Source organism: Juglans regia, chromosome 2 (assembly GCF_001411555.2).
Source record: "Juglans regia cultivar Chandler chromosome 2, Walnut 2.0, whole genome shotgun sequence".
NCBI classification, from domain to species: Eukaryota; Viridiplantae; Streptophyta; class Magnoliopsida; order Fagales; family Juglandaceae; genus Juglans; species Juglans regia.
Genome location: NC_049902.1, coordinates 9,463,629 through 9,481,253, shown reverse-complemented (window position 1 = coordinate 9,481,253; position 17,625 = coordinate 9,463,629). Strand labels below are relative to the sequence as shown.

At 36.1% G+C, this 17,625-nt stretch overlaps 2 protein-coding genes across 9 annotated transcripts; one reads left to right on the top strand and one right to left on the bottom strand.

Moving 5' to 3' along the window:
* The first annotated feature begins 6,612 nt into the window (after positions 1 to 6,612).
* Positions 6,613 to 13,922, top strand: LOC109010077 (ADP,ATP carrier protein ER-ANT1). Of its 8 annotated transcripts, none has more exons than XM_018990787.2 (5): positions 6,636 to 6,731; positions 6,876 to 9,006; positions 11,759 to 12,018; positions 12,727 to 13,086; positions 13,466 to 13,922. In XM_018990787.2, exons 2-5 carry the CDS (start codon positions 8,871 to 8,873, stop codon positions 13,748 to 13,750), a joined length of 1,041 nt encoding a protein of 346 aa, XP_018846332.1. In that variant the 5' UTR covers positions 6,636 to 6,731; positions 6,876 to 8,870; the 3' UTR covers positions 13,751 to 13,922. The 8 variants fall into 8 exon arrangements, 7 of the variants coding, with proteins under 7 accessions (XP_018846333.1, XP_018846338.1, XP_018846336.1 ...); XM_035686995.1 differs by lacking the exon at positions 6,636 to 6,731 and having other exon boundaries at positions 6,748 to 7,299; positions 7,435 to 9,006; XR_004799051.1 differs by lacking the exon at positions 6,876 to 9,006 and having other exon boundaries at positions 6,613 to 6,731; positions 12,668 to 13,086.
* Positions 13,923 to 14,228: 306 nt separating this feature from the next.
* On the bottom strand, positions 14,229 to 15,965 carry LOC109010079. The gene is made up of 3 exons (XM_035687659.1): positions 15,602 to 15,965; positions 15,380 to 15,459; positions 14,229 to 14,701 (listed from the first exon to the last, which is right to left on the bottom strand). The coding sequence occupies exons 1-3, from the start codon at positions 15,963 to 15,965 to the stop codon at positions 14,414 to 14,416; spliced, it is 732 nt and encodes a 243-aa protein (XP_035543552.1). The 3' UTR covers positions 14,229 to 14,413.
* Positions 15,966 to 17,625: the final 1,660 nt, after the last annotated feature.

Here is a 17,625-nt window from a genome sequence, read left to right as displayed (position 1 = left end):
ACTTTGATAAGAATTTCCTTCCCATGTATGAAAAGAAATTTTGTTTTCCAATTTTACAATTTACTCCTCACTCTATCCACAATACCATAGAAAGCAGCCACTTTGGATCTACAATCAGAGAAGGGAGACCCAAATACTTGTCAATATTTAAAAAGGCCCTTAATCCAGCTATTTCTATTAAGAATTTTTTAGTAGAATATTTGGTATTCTTGCTAGGAGTATAACTGGTTTGGTTCAGTCTAATTTTGGACATATTTTAGAACAGAACCGATATATACCAATTTTGAGATTTGAAAAACTGATACTGCACCGATTGCACCCCTAAATTGATACTTCTGGTTTTATTGATTTCGGTCCGATTAGTATAACTATTAATACAATAGACTATAGTGATATAGGATTTTAAAATTTAATATTATATTAATTAGTAATTTATCATATAATACAAAATTATTTTATATATAATTATATATATTATATAAAAAATCATATAAAAATTATTTTATACAATATAAAAAAATTAATATATATAGATATGAACCGGTCTGGTTCGGTGTTAGAAAAAAGAAAATCGGAATCAAACTGATTTCGACCCGTTTTGAGAAAAATGAAAACGGTACTGGATCAAACCAAACCCGATACCGGTTTGGTCCGGTCCAGTTTACCGGTTCATCTTTTTTTTTTCACCCCTATTTCTTGCTGAAGAATAGAGAAGTGGTCCTGAGGTAGATTATTACACTCCTAAAATGTGATTAAGCCTTACCCATGCATGTATATTTGCTTGACAAATTATAGACAATCATCAACAAAAAGAGATGGCTCATTCTCACCACACATCTGGCTATAGGAACACCAAACAAAAGACCTTGTTGTTGAGCAATATATAATTTAGAACTTAATTCCTCTTCACAAATGATAAATAAGTAGGGTGATAAGGGGAAATAAGTAGGGTGATAAGGGGCAACCCTGTCTTTAAACCCTGTGCAAATTGAACTTGTCAAAAGGAACACCATTAACCAGAATTGAGAATGAGGAGGAAGTGATGCGGTGTAAAATGATATCAATCCGTCTTGTAGCAAAATCCAATTTGGACATCACAGTTGCAATAAAGTTTATTCAACACGATCATATGCGTTGCTTATATCCAATTTTAAAGCCATGTAACATTGTCTCCCATGAAGTTGAGTATGCATAGTGTGAAGGGTTTCATATGCAACAATGATATTATCTATGATTAAACGACTAAGAACAAATATACTAGTTGGGATAAATAATTGAAGGCAAAATCAATTTCAATCAGTTTGCAAGTACGTTTGTGATAAGTTTGTAAATCACATTATAAAAGCTTATGGGTCAATACTAAGTTACTGTCTGTGGATTTCTACCTTTAGGAATCAACACAATGTATGTGTAGTTAATATCAACAATATCAGCACCATCATGACACACTTCATCTCCAACAATGGACCAATGAGTTTGATAGAAACATGCACCATATCCATTGGGACCATGCATTTTAAAAGGAACCACCATATCCCTTGTGAAAGGTTTTAACATATCATTATTCATCGCAGGGGTAACTTTCTCTGTTAGAGTAGAAAGACATGTCTCTATGTTAGATGGATAAGAGTACTACATATGCCTTTTGAATCCGTAAAAATTTCTCCTTATTCATCCAAGACCCGCAATAACTTGGTCCTTTTAATTTTTTTGTAGTTTCTATCCCCTTGTTGAAGCCAATTTACTTTTGCTCTTTGTTTCCATTTTATATGCATTATCTCAAGAAAATAATTAATTTCTTTTTGAAGATCTTGAACATCCTCAACTGATTCAACTGTCCCACTTTGTTGTAGAATTTCAAGTCTTTTAATCTTGGTCTGTAGGGAGGCATCAGTGACATGATCTTGGCATGTACTCCATTTCTTCAATTTCAACATATAACTATTCAACTTTTTAGTTAGACAAGTAAATTCTCCAAAAGAATGAGGAGATTGAGACCATGCTTCTTGAATCACATCTTCACAATCATCGTAAGTGGACCAATTAGCTTCAAATCAAAATATTCTATTATAATACCTTATCTACTGGTTAATAGGATGAATGGTAAGTAATATTGGATAATGGTCAGAAGAAGAAGATGCCAAAACCTAAACATCACCATCACCAAGTGTTTCACACTAGGTTTTTGTAGCAACAATTCTATCTAACCTCTCCTTAGTGAAAGTGTCATTTCCTCTATTATTTGACCATGTAAATTTACCTTTGGAGAAACCCAAATCACTTTGTTAACTGTTTTGTAACATTTTCCTAAAAGAATCCATTTGCATATCACATCTTGGAGTCCCACCTACTCTTTCTTTTAGAAAGAATAGTTCGTTAAAATCACCTAGACAAAGCCACAACAAAGGCTTTGACGGGCACCAAGATGTACCTAGTCGATTTTCCTATAATCTAGATTCTTGAAACGAGTTCTTCAACGAGTCTAAATTTTCCATTAACTTGATTTTGGATTTTTTTGGTGAATTTTCAAATTGATTGTGGGTTCAAGAGATTACATTCCCGCGGGTTCATATCAGGCTTCAACTTAGATAAATGACTCAAAATATTATAGCCTTCGTGCCTTTTTGCCACATTAGGATGGCCATAAAAACAGGTGAGCATCCTAGTGAGGGTACCAACATCATCAGTGATCCAAGAGTTAATATGTTGTTAAGAATAACAATGAATAGCAATATGTACTTCCTCTTTTCACAACAAAGCCAAGTCCCCACCTTAACGAATACCATCTACAGTGAAAAGGAAATCAAAACCCAAGTTCATTTTCAATCTTTCCAATATATTTTTATGTAACTAATCTCCATAAAAAATAGAATACTAGGCTTGTCAAAGGGTTGTCAAGCTCCCGACAGTTCCAACTTAAAATCTTCATTTTTCTTGGCGGGACTGAGAATTAGCCACCATTGATAAGTCTAGAGTTGGACCCAAAGAACGAGTCCTTATTGATGCTCTTGGTGTAACCTCACATTTCAGAGGAGTACCAACAGAAGGTTTTCTTTTCCTTATTTCAACAAATTTAGTGGATGTGGTCTCTTAGCCTTCTCTTCTATTATATTAAAGAACCTGTGGGGGAAGTATCTAACATAGACACATTATATTCGAAACCCCAGAATTCATCATAGGAAGAGGAATATGAGGAGTGTTATTCAAGTTAGATGCAGGCAGGACCACACGAGCATCATCTTTATAGACAGAGATTGGATTGGCACAAGGGACAATTTTGATAGTTATCAAAGATTCAGGTTCAAATTTAGAAGACTTACCAATCTGATTCCCATGTACTGGTCAACAGAAGACCACATAGGATCCAGTTTTTGTCAGTGAATAATTGTTGGTCAACCACATTATAACCAATCTCCTTGTTGTAATTGTTGTAATTGTCACTATCCCTGTCATGAGTTAGTAACTGCTTGTCGGAGATAACCTAAGAGGACCTTGTCGAATGAACAACCATAAACCTACCAATACCAGCACGTTGAAGAGGGTCAGAAGCCCCAAGCTAGGAACCATACTGTTGAAAAGTTGATGATCCTAAAGAAATTGAAGTACCCTTTTTTGAAACCACAAGTGAAATAAAACCTAGAAATCTATCATACTTGAAAGATAATTTACGCCCCCCATTCAAGAACAACACATTCCCCCTAACTAACGGTTACTTTAAATTAATCTCAACAAGAAGACGCATAAGCTTTCCTTACCCATTACCATGACTATCAACCTCCACACGTAACACGCTACCAATTGAAGCTCCAAGTTTGAAACAATTTCAGAATTCATACATCCAAAAGGTAGATTATGCAATTGAACCCAAAGGAAAGTATGAGAAAAAGAGATATCAGTGGGTGGAGTGATGCCATCAAGCCATTTCAAATAAAGAAGATTCTGGTCAAATAACTACGGTTGGCCATCCCAAATACGATCTAAATCACAGTGAGAAGCAAATTAAAAAATGAAAGTGTTTTCCTCCATTTCAACAAAATTAATGATAGTATCAGTTTTCCAAACTTTGAGTATAGTAGTTTTGAAGGTTTCACGGTTGATACGCTTCTTAGCCATATTTTTGCCAATCAATAAGCACTTCCCGTGCTCAAGACTTGCCGAATATCAACTCCCACAACTAAAATTTCATGCTTTTAAGATTCTATGAAACTCAATTTATCCCAGAGATAAGCAAAGTCATCTGCCATAAACCACAGAGAGAATAACAAAGAAGAGATGAATAACAACATCAATCTGATAAAACTTGCCTGTCACAAATTATACCTTCCACAAGCTTATGAAAGAACCAACTTTCTCCATACCATGAGAGAAAGACACCAACCGTTAAGGGAGCGAGAGCGCGAGAGAGAGAGAGAGAGAGAGAGAGAGAGAGAGAGAGAATTGCTTGAGAATTTTAATGCCAAATTGTCTTTGGTCAACTTTAGTTGAAATTGAAATTTGTAAGAGCAGCTACATTTGGATGAGCAAAATCTCTCCTACATTTGAGCTAAAAGTAATTATTTTCTAAATTATTTCCTAAATTTTACTCATATTTCAAAAGTGAATTCCTTAGGACCGGTCGGGCTAATTTTAGTCAAATAACAGCCCGCCAATCACATACCAACACCTAAGACTTCCACCACACTTATCTTGGACCAGTACTACACCAGAATTGTGCACCTCTCTTCGCGATTTCTCCAAGCTGCAGAAATTAGAACCCCTCGAAACACCTGCAAATCTCTTCTTTGTGATTTCTCCAAGCTGATTTAAGCCCTGCGATTTCTTGAAACGTCGGCATTGCACCCAAGCCCTTTTCGTTGCGTCTCAATCCCCTCGCATCGCCTCTCAGCCCAACCTACGTCGCCTCTTAGCCCCCTCACACCCCCTTGAATACAACCCTTTTGTGAAATGCTTTGAATTCCCTCTCTTGTATGCCCTTCCACCATTGTTATAGAAAACCCTAAATTCGAATATGAGTATCAGATTACAATGTAAAAGGAGACCTTTTTGTTGGTATGTTTCGTTAGAGACCTTTATGTTTTTACTAGGAATGTAAACTGGTTGAAATGTAAATATATTTGCTTGGAATGTAAATTGGTGAATAAGAAAGAAATCACATGATGGAAGCCACATAAATACTTTTTTTTTTTTTTTTTGCATTTTACGTGTTTGATAAAAGTTCTAAGAAGAAGAGAGGGGCTGAGAGGGACTGAGATAGGGGAGTGCAAACAGAGGCATCAAGGAAGAGAGGGGCAGTGCAAATGAGAAGGAGGAGAGAGGCAGCGAGGAAGAGAAGGGTGCGATTTGAGGGGGTGTTTTGGAGCTACGTTTTTGTCAGCGTCAGATTGAGATGCTTGCGTCTGCGTCGGCGTCGGCATCGAACTGAGGGCAGAAAGAGCAGCGAGGAAGAGAAGGCAAAGAACGGTGCAAATGAGGAAGAGAAGGCTAGCACATACAAATTGATTGTCTGTAGTGGGATGTATTTCTCTTAGAGTATTTTTTCCTACGTGGTTTGAGATGAATGAAGGGTTTTTTTGTGAAAAAACCAGCTCGATTGGTGTGAAGCGGTTCTGATTTCGAAAACCTCTTACATCTCACTTCCTATTATTTTTCTATTCTATTAAAATAATATTTTCTTATTATTTGTTTCACACTTTTACAATATTAACTACTTACTCTTTTATTTTTTTTTCCATCCTTTTCAACTATTATTCTTTAGCAAATATGTTAAACAAAAATTTAAATTATTTTTTTTTGTGGGTACGATAATATTTTCAAAATTATTATGTTTTTAAGAATAATATTTTTTTTGCAAAATTAACTTTTTCCAATGATAATGGTTAAATTTTAGAAATTAGTAGGGAATTGAAATCGTACGTAGCATTGTGGAAATGTGTGTTTGTTAATAGAAATTAGTTAAAGTTTTAGTAAAAATGATTTTATTTAATATTATTAAAAGATATAAAAATATAATAAGCCTCACATTAACAAAAATAAAAAATTTTGATTTTTATAATATTGTTTCTAATTTTGCAAAAAGAGTAGGGATAATAAATATATATAAATGTATTATTAAATTTGGAATAAAAAAAATCAAAAGAATAATTTAAGATTTGTAAATAGCTCCGCACAAATCTTAAAATCAAAAAAGTTTTAAATTGCGTTTAAATAGTGAGGTGTTATCAGATATTCTATAAATAATAGTAAAAAAATAATAAAAAGATAATAATAAAATATTAAATATTGTTGAATAATAATAAATAATAGATAAAAATAAAAATAAAATAATAAATAATAATAAAATATTTTCAAAAAATATTCCACCACTTTAAACTAGCCACTAATATAAGGAACCGGATGCAGCACATTTATCTTCTCTTTCCATATATTTTTTTCTATAACCACGTATATGGAATCGGATGCTAGTGCGCTCCTCCTTCCACGAATTCTACAATCTTTTTTTTTTTATAATTTTTTAATCTGATGTGGCAGTCCGCTGACCTCAGATTCGCCGTTTTGTTCTGATACCTACGGCGCCGTTTTGATGACATACTTAAGTATCTCGTTCTCAAGGCCTGCCCTTATCTCTCTCTCTCTGTGAAACAGACACCGTGACCCGCCGTGTTCTCTCGACTGGAGCCTCCGAATCTGACGTACGAAACCGATGCTTCCTCTACAGACGAAAGAAACCCACGGTCTGTGTTGTATTTGTGCCATTTCTTCTTCTTCTTCTTTTTTTTTTACCAGTTTTGAGTTCAGAACAATCTGTATATATGGTGTTATTCTGCTGCTAATTGGATCAACGTGTTCTGCTAATTCTGTTCATCGGAATTTTGTAGTTTCATATTCACACATTGAACTTGAAAAACCTTGATGTATGGACGATATTAAGAATATTTATAATCCGTGATCGGTGACTATGAGTCCGTCAGTCCCTGAAATGCAGTCCCCGGGTACTCTTCCTACGTCTCCTTTGTCCACATCTTCTCTTCAATGACCAAAAAGTTTCCCTCTATTCGAGTTCTGCCCAGCCCGCTGTACCAAATTTCCCTCTGCTTTCGAGTTCCCTCTGCAGCTCCGTCCGCCGGCGTCGACTGGATCTCTTCTCCTCCACCACCGTCGGCCAGTAAGCTTTCAGGGATGCGTTCTCTTTTTGGGTGCGGTCAGCACATCACTCGTCTTCCCCACAGCTTTCATCACAGCTCTGCTGCCGCACCGACCACCACGAGACCATTGTAAACCGAAGACGCCGCCACCGACCAGGTAAGGAACCGTTACTCTCACCCTCTATTTTCGAATCATTTCCCTATCCGGGCCCTGTTGATTTTCTCCCTTCTTTGCCATTCATCACATTTATGGGCGTATGTTTGAGAGACATGCATGTACAATCTGATTTAGGCCTGGCAGGAGAGAAGTAGAGAGCCAAGAAGTACTTGACCGAAGGCCGAGCCAAAAGCATATTGCTTTCACAGCAAAATGTCGGCAATTCATTCTTGGCTCAACCCCACTCTCTGTCTCTTCATGCAAGCACTTCCAACAAAGTGGTATTCGTCGATATTTGTCTATGCACCATTTTCACATGCCACATGCTATTCCTCTTTTCAAGTATAATTAAGCTTAACCCGAAAAGACCCAATTCGGCCCTACCTATTTCCTATTTTCAACATATCAGAGATGATTTTTTTTAATAAATGGTTCCCTCCCTGCTTAGCAGCAATGGCAGGAGGAATAGAAACACAGATGTCTATCTGCCCCTTCAAAGCATCTTATCTGCTCAAAATCATTTTTATCCTATAACAAATAGAAATCCACTGCCAAAACCTATAAACATAGATATGTCATGGCATGCCATTCGCCCTGCAGTGTCCATTATAGAGCCAAAACAACAAACTTCTCAAGAAAACTTGACTAAGAACAAGATCAAAAACATTTCATCAAACTTCTTACATGGGACTTTCATCAAACACATTTCATTCATTGCTTGAATAATTGTAAGGAAATTTCCCAAGACACTTGCCTCCTCCACAAGCTTATTTCCAATTTGACAAACATAATATACTCCTTTGCAAAACAAAATTTCTTCCCCTATATCGTTTCTTAAGATGAAAATGTACTGTTAAATCTCGGTTTGTCTGTATGAATTAATACATAGCAAATTCTAGCTTATTGGTATGTTAAAGACAATATTAGAAATTTGGAAGAAAATTCTTTCAAAAGAAAAAGAAATTTGGAAGAAACCAATGAAAGAAATTCGGTATACCAACTTCTCCTGTAAGACCCTTGAGATTGCACGCTATGTCTCTGCTCAGTGGCCGGAACACTTTTAGGGACATCGCACACCACAAGCCTTGAAGGAGGTAATTAGGGCAAGACGAAGGGGGTGCAGTGTAAAAACCATCAACTTACTCGATTAGGGCTCAGGAAGGGTACGACAGCTCTTTTCATCAGCTCAAGTTTCAGCTCAATACGCACTGTTTCTATACATATGGTGTCTCCCGCGGTGCCTTTTCCACTTAAATGAAATGACTTGTTTCATACCCTATGCGGCTGTCTCTACATCAGGATTGTGTAGGGTCTCCACTGTGTGGGTACTGCATTTAGAATTATTCCCGTTCCGCTTTCCCTTCCAAGCTTCTTACCATCTCTCAAAACCATTGTTTTCCAACTCTGTGTTTCTCTTCCTCTTTTTTTCTTCACTCTCTATATATCTAACTTTCTTTCTTCAAGTTAAATTATCGTACAATCCATTGATGCCTATGGACGCAGCAAGAGAGAGAAGCCCCCTATCGGCCCCCCTTGGTTGAACTTCCTTTCGTCCTCTCCTAGGGTGGAAGATGATTACCCATTTTTTTCTTTCTTTTCTTTCTTCTCTTCCATCCAAGAGAACTCCCAACTCAAACCTAAAGCTTTCCTTCACATTCCTTCATCCAAGCTCAGTCCAGGCGTTTTCGCCTCACTATATGTCATCAGGTTCGTATTTCTCTTTCTTCGTTTTTTTTTAAAACTTTCTTTGCACATTTAATTATGTTACATCAAATTCAATTATTTGTTCGTATTTCATCTTTATTGCATTGATGACAATTTGGTTTCCTAGAACATCTCGGAATTGAAGAGGAATGTCTAGTTGTATAAGGGCTTGTTTGGGAAACACATTTCATCTCATCTCAAAATTTCACATAATTTTCTTCCCAAACATCACTCAAACAAACATTTTTAATTTCAAATCTTCAACTTTTTCATCTAATCATTACCTAATCATTATAAAGCTTTTCCAAACTTCCAAACAAAACACAAAAAATAATACTACTTTTTCAAATTTCAAAACAAAAATAATATTCAAACAATTTTTAACTTTATAATATTTTTATTCAACTTTTTCTCCCTTTTCCCGAAACCTAATAAAACATCTTAACTCAAACCATTTCACTAGTATTAACAAAATTCTCATCTCATTTTCCCCAAGCATCCCCCTAAGTCTTAATTTTGCAACTGTTTTGGGACCATACATGCTAAAATGATATTCTTGGCATTGATACAGAGAATTATGCATTCATATATATATATATATATATATATTATGTTTTTTCCTTTTGAATACCTGTGGATTAGTTGGGTTTTGCTATGTGCCAGCTTACATAAGGCCCATTTACCTAGTATGAGGCATGCTGATCTGTTACACTTTCTCAGGACTGTACCTTTTTATAATGGGCAGTTTTAGAAATCATTTTAGGATGATGGATATAAGTTAAATGTTTAGGATCCATAGGGCATGTTGTATATGCAATGTACTTGCTGCATTTTTAGCATCTTGGCATGAGATATTTGATTGTTTATGTATTCTTTGTCTACAGTGCATTGGGTAATTCCATGTCATTTTTGGAAGATCCAAGTGGGTAATTCTTCAGTGATTAATGGATTTGCATTTGATTAGCTTCACCTCAATTCTGAGATGGTACTAAGATAATAAAATTACTCTAATTCTCTGCCATGTTAACTATTTGGTGGGGTCTGTTCGCATAAAAAATATGTGACATGAACAAATTGTCTCGCCAATGAATTTGATTGTAATAGCTGCATCGAGAATATGAAGGTAGTATATGTGATTCCACATTGTTTAGGAGGTAGAAGTTATTGTGTTATAATGACTCATCTGGGCTCCAAGTGTAATATTGGCTAGTGCTTTTGGAGTATGGGCCTATATATGGCATGAGCCTTCCTTTGGTCATTGCATGCTTCTTGATGAGGGGCAGATAATTGTTGAATGTGATGAAGCATTAATTGTATCTCATAACCAGTTGTAGAATGAAGAGTTGGATGTAAATACTTTTATTGTTGTACATCTATTGATGCCGAACCAGTTATGAAACTTTTAGAATTGTCACTCTTGGTAAAGCATCGAGAGATTGTCAAATAGTTGACAGTTTGACAATAAGGTGAACCCAAACATGGGATGAACAATGAAACTTCTGGTGCTTGTAGCAAGAACCTGGTTTATATGGGACATGAAATCAAGCTTAAGTTATCCATAAACAACAGGAAATATTCAAGGATTCACCAAATGCTATTCCGTAGCTTGTGAGAATAAAGTGGGAGTAGAGCTTTAGGACACAACATCGGGGATGAAGTTACGCCCGAACTTACTCCTCCATTTTGGAAGAACTTTTTAAAGGGGGACAACTCATAAAATGTTGGTCATGAAGTATGATAACCTCTTTGAAAAGTTATGAGGCATGTGGGAAGAGTGGCCTACCCCAATGATTAAGGCCTCACCCAACATTTCTTTTAAGCTTTTTTAAACCTTTCAATGAAAATTTGGTTGATAAACGATTCAGTCTTTTAGCAAGCTGAGACTTGCACCTCCCAGCATCCAGGTGCAATCTTAACAGTGTATTGAGGAGATCTTGGCCCGCTAAGCAGAGGGCCAAAGCAAGACAAATCCACAAATGATATACCTTGGGAAGCGGAAGGGACTACCAAAGGCGGAAGCTTACTAGAGTGCGATACCTGGAGACATTGATGATGTTGGGTTCTTCTAAACCGAATGACAAATAAGCTTTTGAGAGAGAAACTTCTAAGTCTGTAATGCTATAGAGTGATAATGGGGCAGCTAGTCCCAATACATTTCGTTTGATGTTTTGGTATGGAAAAGAGAGCAAGTGCCTGTTCTTTTTTTGGAAAAAAGGAGTTTATGGTTGAGCTGAGGAACGGATAAAAGGGACCATTGAGAATGGAAGAATTCAATGACATGTTATATGGAGAGCTTATGGGGGTTTTTGATTTCCAGAAGAGTTGTCACCCAGTGTAAGAGGAGTATGGTTTAAATAAGATGGTTTGTATGGTCTCTTTCCCTCAAGGAAGAGAAGGATCTGACAATAAGTAGAGAGGGTTACTTGTAGGAATAACCCATTCATCCCATCTGGTCTTGGGATGATGAATCATGGGGGAAGGCCTTCTGGCTAGTCATCATGCCAAATAAGCACAATATTTAGCTTGGTTTGGTTCCATTAGAGTCCACAATTTGATCTAGAGCAATTGTTTGTATTCTTCCATTAGTTACAATTTTGTGTTAATTTCTCAAAACCTTTATCATTCAGTGATTATCTTTTCCACTATCATGTATTGGCTTTTTGCTTCTCTCTTTTTTTCTTTGTTTTTTGTTTTTCCCTCCTTGTTCCTTGGGTTTACTTCTACAGAGCTAAAGAGGCAACTTATGAGATAACAGGAATGGCGACACAATCTGAGCGATTCTCTCTAGATTTTCTAATGGGAGGGGTAGCAGCAATAATAGCAAAGAGCGCAGCTGCACCAATCGAGAGAGTGAAACTTTTGTTGCAAAATCAAGGAGAGATGATAAAGAGAGGTCAGCTCAAGAGACCATATACGGGTGTTGGCGAATGCTTTGGAAGGGTCTTGAGAGAGGAAGGCCTGTTGTCTTTCTGGAGAGGTAACCAGGCAAATGTCATACGATATTTCCCTACTCAGGTATTTCCTTTTACTCTGCAAACCTTGTTTGTCATTAAGGATTTGGGCTGGAATCTGGATGTTAGTTCTGACAGTTATGGCTTTATTTGTATAATTTACAATGTTTCACTTCTATTGTTTTTTTTGGTTGACACGTTTATTATTGCTTGATAGCATGGTTACATGAGGGGTCCATTGGTCATTTTTATTGTGCATGCCCTTGCTTGTATTAATTTCACTCATTATAGAGTGAATCCTGACATTGTTTTCTTTACTTTTGATTTTGTTCACAAAGATGAGAAGTTCTCAAATTGGAATTTCTTAATATAATTTTAGGAAAAGGATGTTGATAACTGACTGTAACATTTCTAAATATGTGAATTTTTTTCCTGAAGAGATTTCATTATTTGTTTCCCATTTCGTGGAACTTTAATTTGGGGTTTCTATGGACAATTTTGTATACGATAAATTTCAGTGCAGGAGATGAATACAATTTTCCATATTTGCTCACTCGTTTTTGTATATTTGTTGCGAATCTCTTCAAGAATTTGCATTTATCTTGAATTTTATTTTTCTCTATTAGATCAATTAAGTTAGACTTCAGACCAACTGTTCTGTTTTCATGCCCAATGCATTTAACTGTACATTTTAATAACTTATAATTATTCAGATATGGACGTTGCAATCTTGCCAAATGTTTTCACCAAACAGATGTTGAATTGTCCATAGGCTTTCAACTTTGCATTCAAAGGTTACTTCAAAAGTGTTTTGGGACGCTCAAAAGAGAAGGACGGATACATAAAGTGGTTTGCCGGTAATGTGGCTTCAGGAAGTGCTGCTGGTGCTACTACCTCATTGTTTCTATATCATTTGGATTTTGCACGTACTCGACTTGGCACTGATACAAGGGATGATCAACGCCAGTTTAAAGGGCTACTAGATGTATACAGAAAAACCTTGTCAAGTGATGGAATTGTAGGCCTGTACCGGGGTTTTGGGCCTTCAATCATTGGCATTACTCTGTATAGAGGCATGTATTTTGGGATCTATGACACAATGAAGCCGATTGTTTTGGTTGGACCTTTCGAGGTTAGTATCTATATTTCTTGTTGGGAAATTATGTAAATCAGACATCTGTCTATTTAAGAGGGGGTGAATTTGCATCTTCAGCTCTGATGGAAGCATCATGCTTGAGTGTAGTAGAATCACACTCAAATGGGTTGTTATTGCTGTGATAACAATAGCGCTGGTCCCCCACACAGGAGATAGTCAATTGATCAGATGCATATGAACAGCTGATTTAAGGACAGTGGAAGACGGTTCATGAAAATTCCTTCATAATTGTTTTCATCTCCAAAATTATTTGATGTTTCTAAAGTTGTGTGGAAATCATGCCTTCTGCAATTTTTCTTCAGACATGTCCCCAAGCTCCATATGACACCATTCACTTTTTTTCCTTTTTCGGCAGGGTAACTTCTTTGCCAGTTTCTTGCTGGGTTGGAGCGTCACAACAGTCTCTGGCATCTGTGCATATCCCTTCGACACTCTGCGACGGAGAATGATGATGACCTCTGGACAACCTGTAAAGTATTGCAATGCCATGCATGCTTTCCTTGAGATCATTCGCCTTGAGGGTTTCATAGCGCTGTTCCGTGGAGTTACCGCAAATATGCTTGTGGGGATGGCAGGGGCCGGTGTACTTGCAGGATACGATCACCTTCATCGAATTGCATCCAGACATGGTTATAATTGACAATGGTTTTAATTTTGAGCCGCAACAAAGAGTTCTTAAGCGAGTCCTGGCCTTATGATTTGTATATTAACATGCTTTATCGATTGTTTACTGAAGAAGGGTCCATTGAAAATGTACATTGATGGTAAGAAGAAAAGAAAATAATATGATCAGATATATTTGAAGTGGTTCACTGCCTGATGTTCCTTCTGGTGCCTTGTTTTCCTTTATTTTTTTGTCTAGTTTTGCCGACAAGTCGATGTGTAAACACATTTCTTATTGACGGACTCATTGTAGTTATAACAAAAAGAAAGTCAAAATCCAAAGTAATGCTTTCACATCAGTGATGTATTTTGTGTCAATAAACAGATTTGCAGATAGATTTCTTTCTTTCTTGTAGTATGTATGACAAATAAAAAACATAATTCATAATTATTTACTAATTTTAAAGTGAGACCTCAAAAGTACAGTCTATATGCATAAAGAAAAATTCTTCTCATTAATTACTATTCACAACTCCATATCCCACGACTTATGAAAAACATATCTATATCCTATGAAAAACATTCCTACATCTTATGAAAAAGTTATAGGTGTGGGATGTAAGCGTGAATAGTGACTGATGCAAAATTGAGTGTTTCAGATCTTCCAAAACCATTTCTCATGGAATTATTGGCAATCACATCAAGCCAAAAGCCAAAAATTTTTATGGCGCTTAGTTGTAATCAAATAACCTCCAAGCTTCCTGCTCTTCCTCCTTACTGCAATGGTCATGCAGTAAGCATTTTGGATACAGTACTCTGCAACTCCTCCACGGTTCCTCTTCCCTGCCCATCTCTTCATTAGGGACCATAACATTGACGATTGCTTTCCTTGTCCTATTACCAATAAGGACACTCTTTGTTGTCTTGCTTCCTCCACTATTATTGGGCCCTTCTCCCTTCCTTCAACCAAAGCTATCTCAACTTGCACCTATTAGAAATTATATATATCATTCACAATACAACATTCATCGATCGATCAATCGTGTTATGAGAAGAAATTCGTCATTCTCTTATGCAAAATATTCTCTTTTTTAATTAATGATCCATGATTAGCCATTGCAATTATAGAGCTATATAGGCACCTTAAACCCCGTTGACTATATATCTTGTGAATAATTTTTCTCATCAGTCACTATTTACTATTACATACTCCATGAGAAACATCCCATATCCTATGAAAAAAAAGAAAAAAAAAATATCAGGTGTGGGGTGTGGGAGTAAATAGTAGTTGATGTATAGTAAAATCCTATCTATAAATACATCTATATAAATACATATTGATGTGTGTGTAGACATCATAGCCTCAAATTAATAAAGATCATGTACATGTAATTAAAAGCATGCAGCCAAAAGAGTATTCATGGCAGAGTTGACATACATTCAGTGTTCATTTATTTCACCTAATGTTATAACAGAGACGTCCGGTAATTTCTTGAGTTGAGCCAAACTTTTGACAGAAAGCTTCCCTCACAACTTGCAATATTATTAGTTGTTGACCATCAAATTCAGTGTTCTTGGCCACATTCTTCACTTTATACCGTATTTAGAACACAATCCTAGAGGCACTATAATTGAAGCTGGAATGTCCCAATTCAGAAGGACTTACCCCAGGCCTTTTCATCTGACACATATTTTTCATGGAGTACAGAAGTTCATGAGCCATTAAGCTTCCTTTCCCCTTAGACCCTGCATGCAGCATCAGCAAGCCAACGTACCTTAGCTCTTAACCATTCAATATATATATATATATATATATATGTATGTATGTATATATATATCTTCACAGATTATGAATGAAAACTTACAAGATGATGCATCAATATCTCACCTTGTTTGGAGAGCTTGGATACATGAAGGAGAATAATACTATCGTGACTCTGAACTGTGTGAGAGAGTGCCCATTCAAGAGCTCCCTGTGCTTCAAGGCTCGAATCCACAACCACCATTATCTTGTTTCCAACCTCCGCCGGCACCCCATGATCTTTCACCTGCCTGTCAGGATCCTCAGGGCCGCCGCCGGCGCTAAACTCATTGTGATCCTCCCTGCTATTGCTTAAAAACTCTGTTTTCTGAGCTGCTTCAATGGAGTCTAAATTTCTGGGTTTGGATTGAAATGGCGTGGAGCCAACCCTGAAACAGGCGGTGGCACGACCAACAGACAAACTCGCCACTCTAACGCGTTTTCTGCCCATGTTGTTGGGAAGGGGGTGTTGGTGTGAAAGTGGCTACATTTTTTTGTGTATAAATAGGGGGGAGGTTGAAGTTCTGCATGCAGTGTTATCCTCGTGGCCATTGTTGTATTGACTTTTGAGCTCTTTCTCTTTCAATGTTCGTACAAATGATTCTTTGTTTGTTTGCTTTGTTTTCTTGGTTGTGGGGACTCAGCCTTCTATGAACGTGCGAGCCATGTAGTTGGGGATTTGTACGTCCATCCTCCATTTTATTAGTATACGTATAATTTTTCTCTGTAAATTCTTTAATGTTTCCCCACGTTTGGGAGTTTGATATAGACTACCTCTTCATTATTAACTCATCATCTTCATTCCCGCCATGGATTCTGATGATTGTTAGGTCACTATATTTGGGACCATTTATATATAACCTTAATTTTTATCTGCACATGACCATAATAATAAGAATTTTGTCCAACTATTTGCCTGAGTTTAAACTACTGTTCTTATTTAAAACGAGATCGATAGATATATCGTGTGAGTCTTACATCATTTCATTTCATCTAATTTCAATTAATAATCTCACTATTATTCACAAATTATCTTAAATCATCTCATCTCATCTCACTATCTAAACGGGTCCAATTCTTCTTGTATAATATATTCGAGTAGAGTGAACTCTGCATGCACGAAAATTTAAAGATGCATACGTCTATTGATCTCTATATAATAAATCATCTAATTCAATTAAGAAATTAAAAAGAATCTCGACCATTAAAAATATATATAGATGTGAGATATTATATAGATAAAAATAATTTAGTAAGATGCATACGTGAATGATTTAGGATTTAGTTATCATGTATTTATAAGATTAATCATGCTGTGGCATTATACAGTGTATTTAGCATTAATATATGCAGAACATATGACATTAATATTATACATATAAGTCAAGCCCAAGTGTAACGCAGACGTGATGAGCTGATAGATGTTTGGAATAGAAAGAAAAGAAGTCCAGCTGTCTGATCCAGAAGTTTGGCAAAATTCCATGAATAAGAAATGATTCCAACATGACTTTAATATGATCTTCCAATTCAATACTGTTTTCTTCAACTAATGATCTCTAAATTGACTTGCATTCACAATATTATTCCATGATCTCACCGTTATGCCTAATTTGATGCAATATATATATATATATATATATTTAGAAATATATATTTTATTTTATATTTTATCATATCAATCATACTTCTTGATGTGATATCAACAAGCGTAATATTAATTAAATCCTGGACGAAGAATATTATTTTTAGAAAAGTTTTCAGTTCAAAAGATTTGGGATATTTGGATAAATGTATCAGCCAAAATTATTAAGGACTCGTGTTTGTGTGAAAGGCCAATCATAATTTGAAAGATGTAGATTGTGAGAAAATTAGGTCCTACATCAATAGTGAATATATACACACTCAAGCTTCCACACACATGCATGCACATTACAATGTATCTTACATTAAGAATTTATGTCTTAGTTATAAATTAAGATTCTTGCGAGCAAGCCTAGTTAGTTCCCCGCTGATCTCTTTTAATGAACAGTAAATGCAACTTATATTGCTAGTGCAATAGGAACATGATATCATGACCTTGTGATATGAAATGCAAAAATCCGACTTGTCCT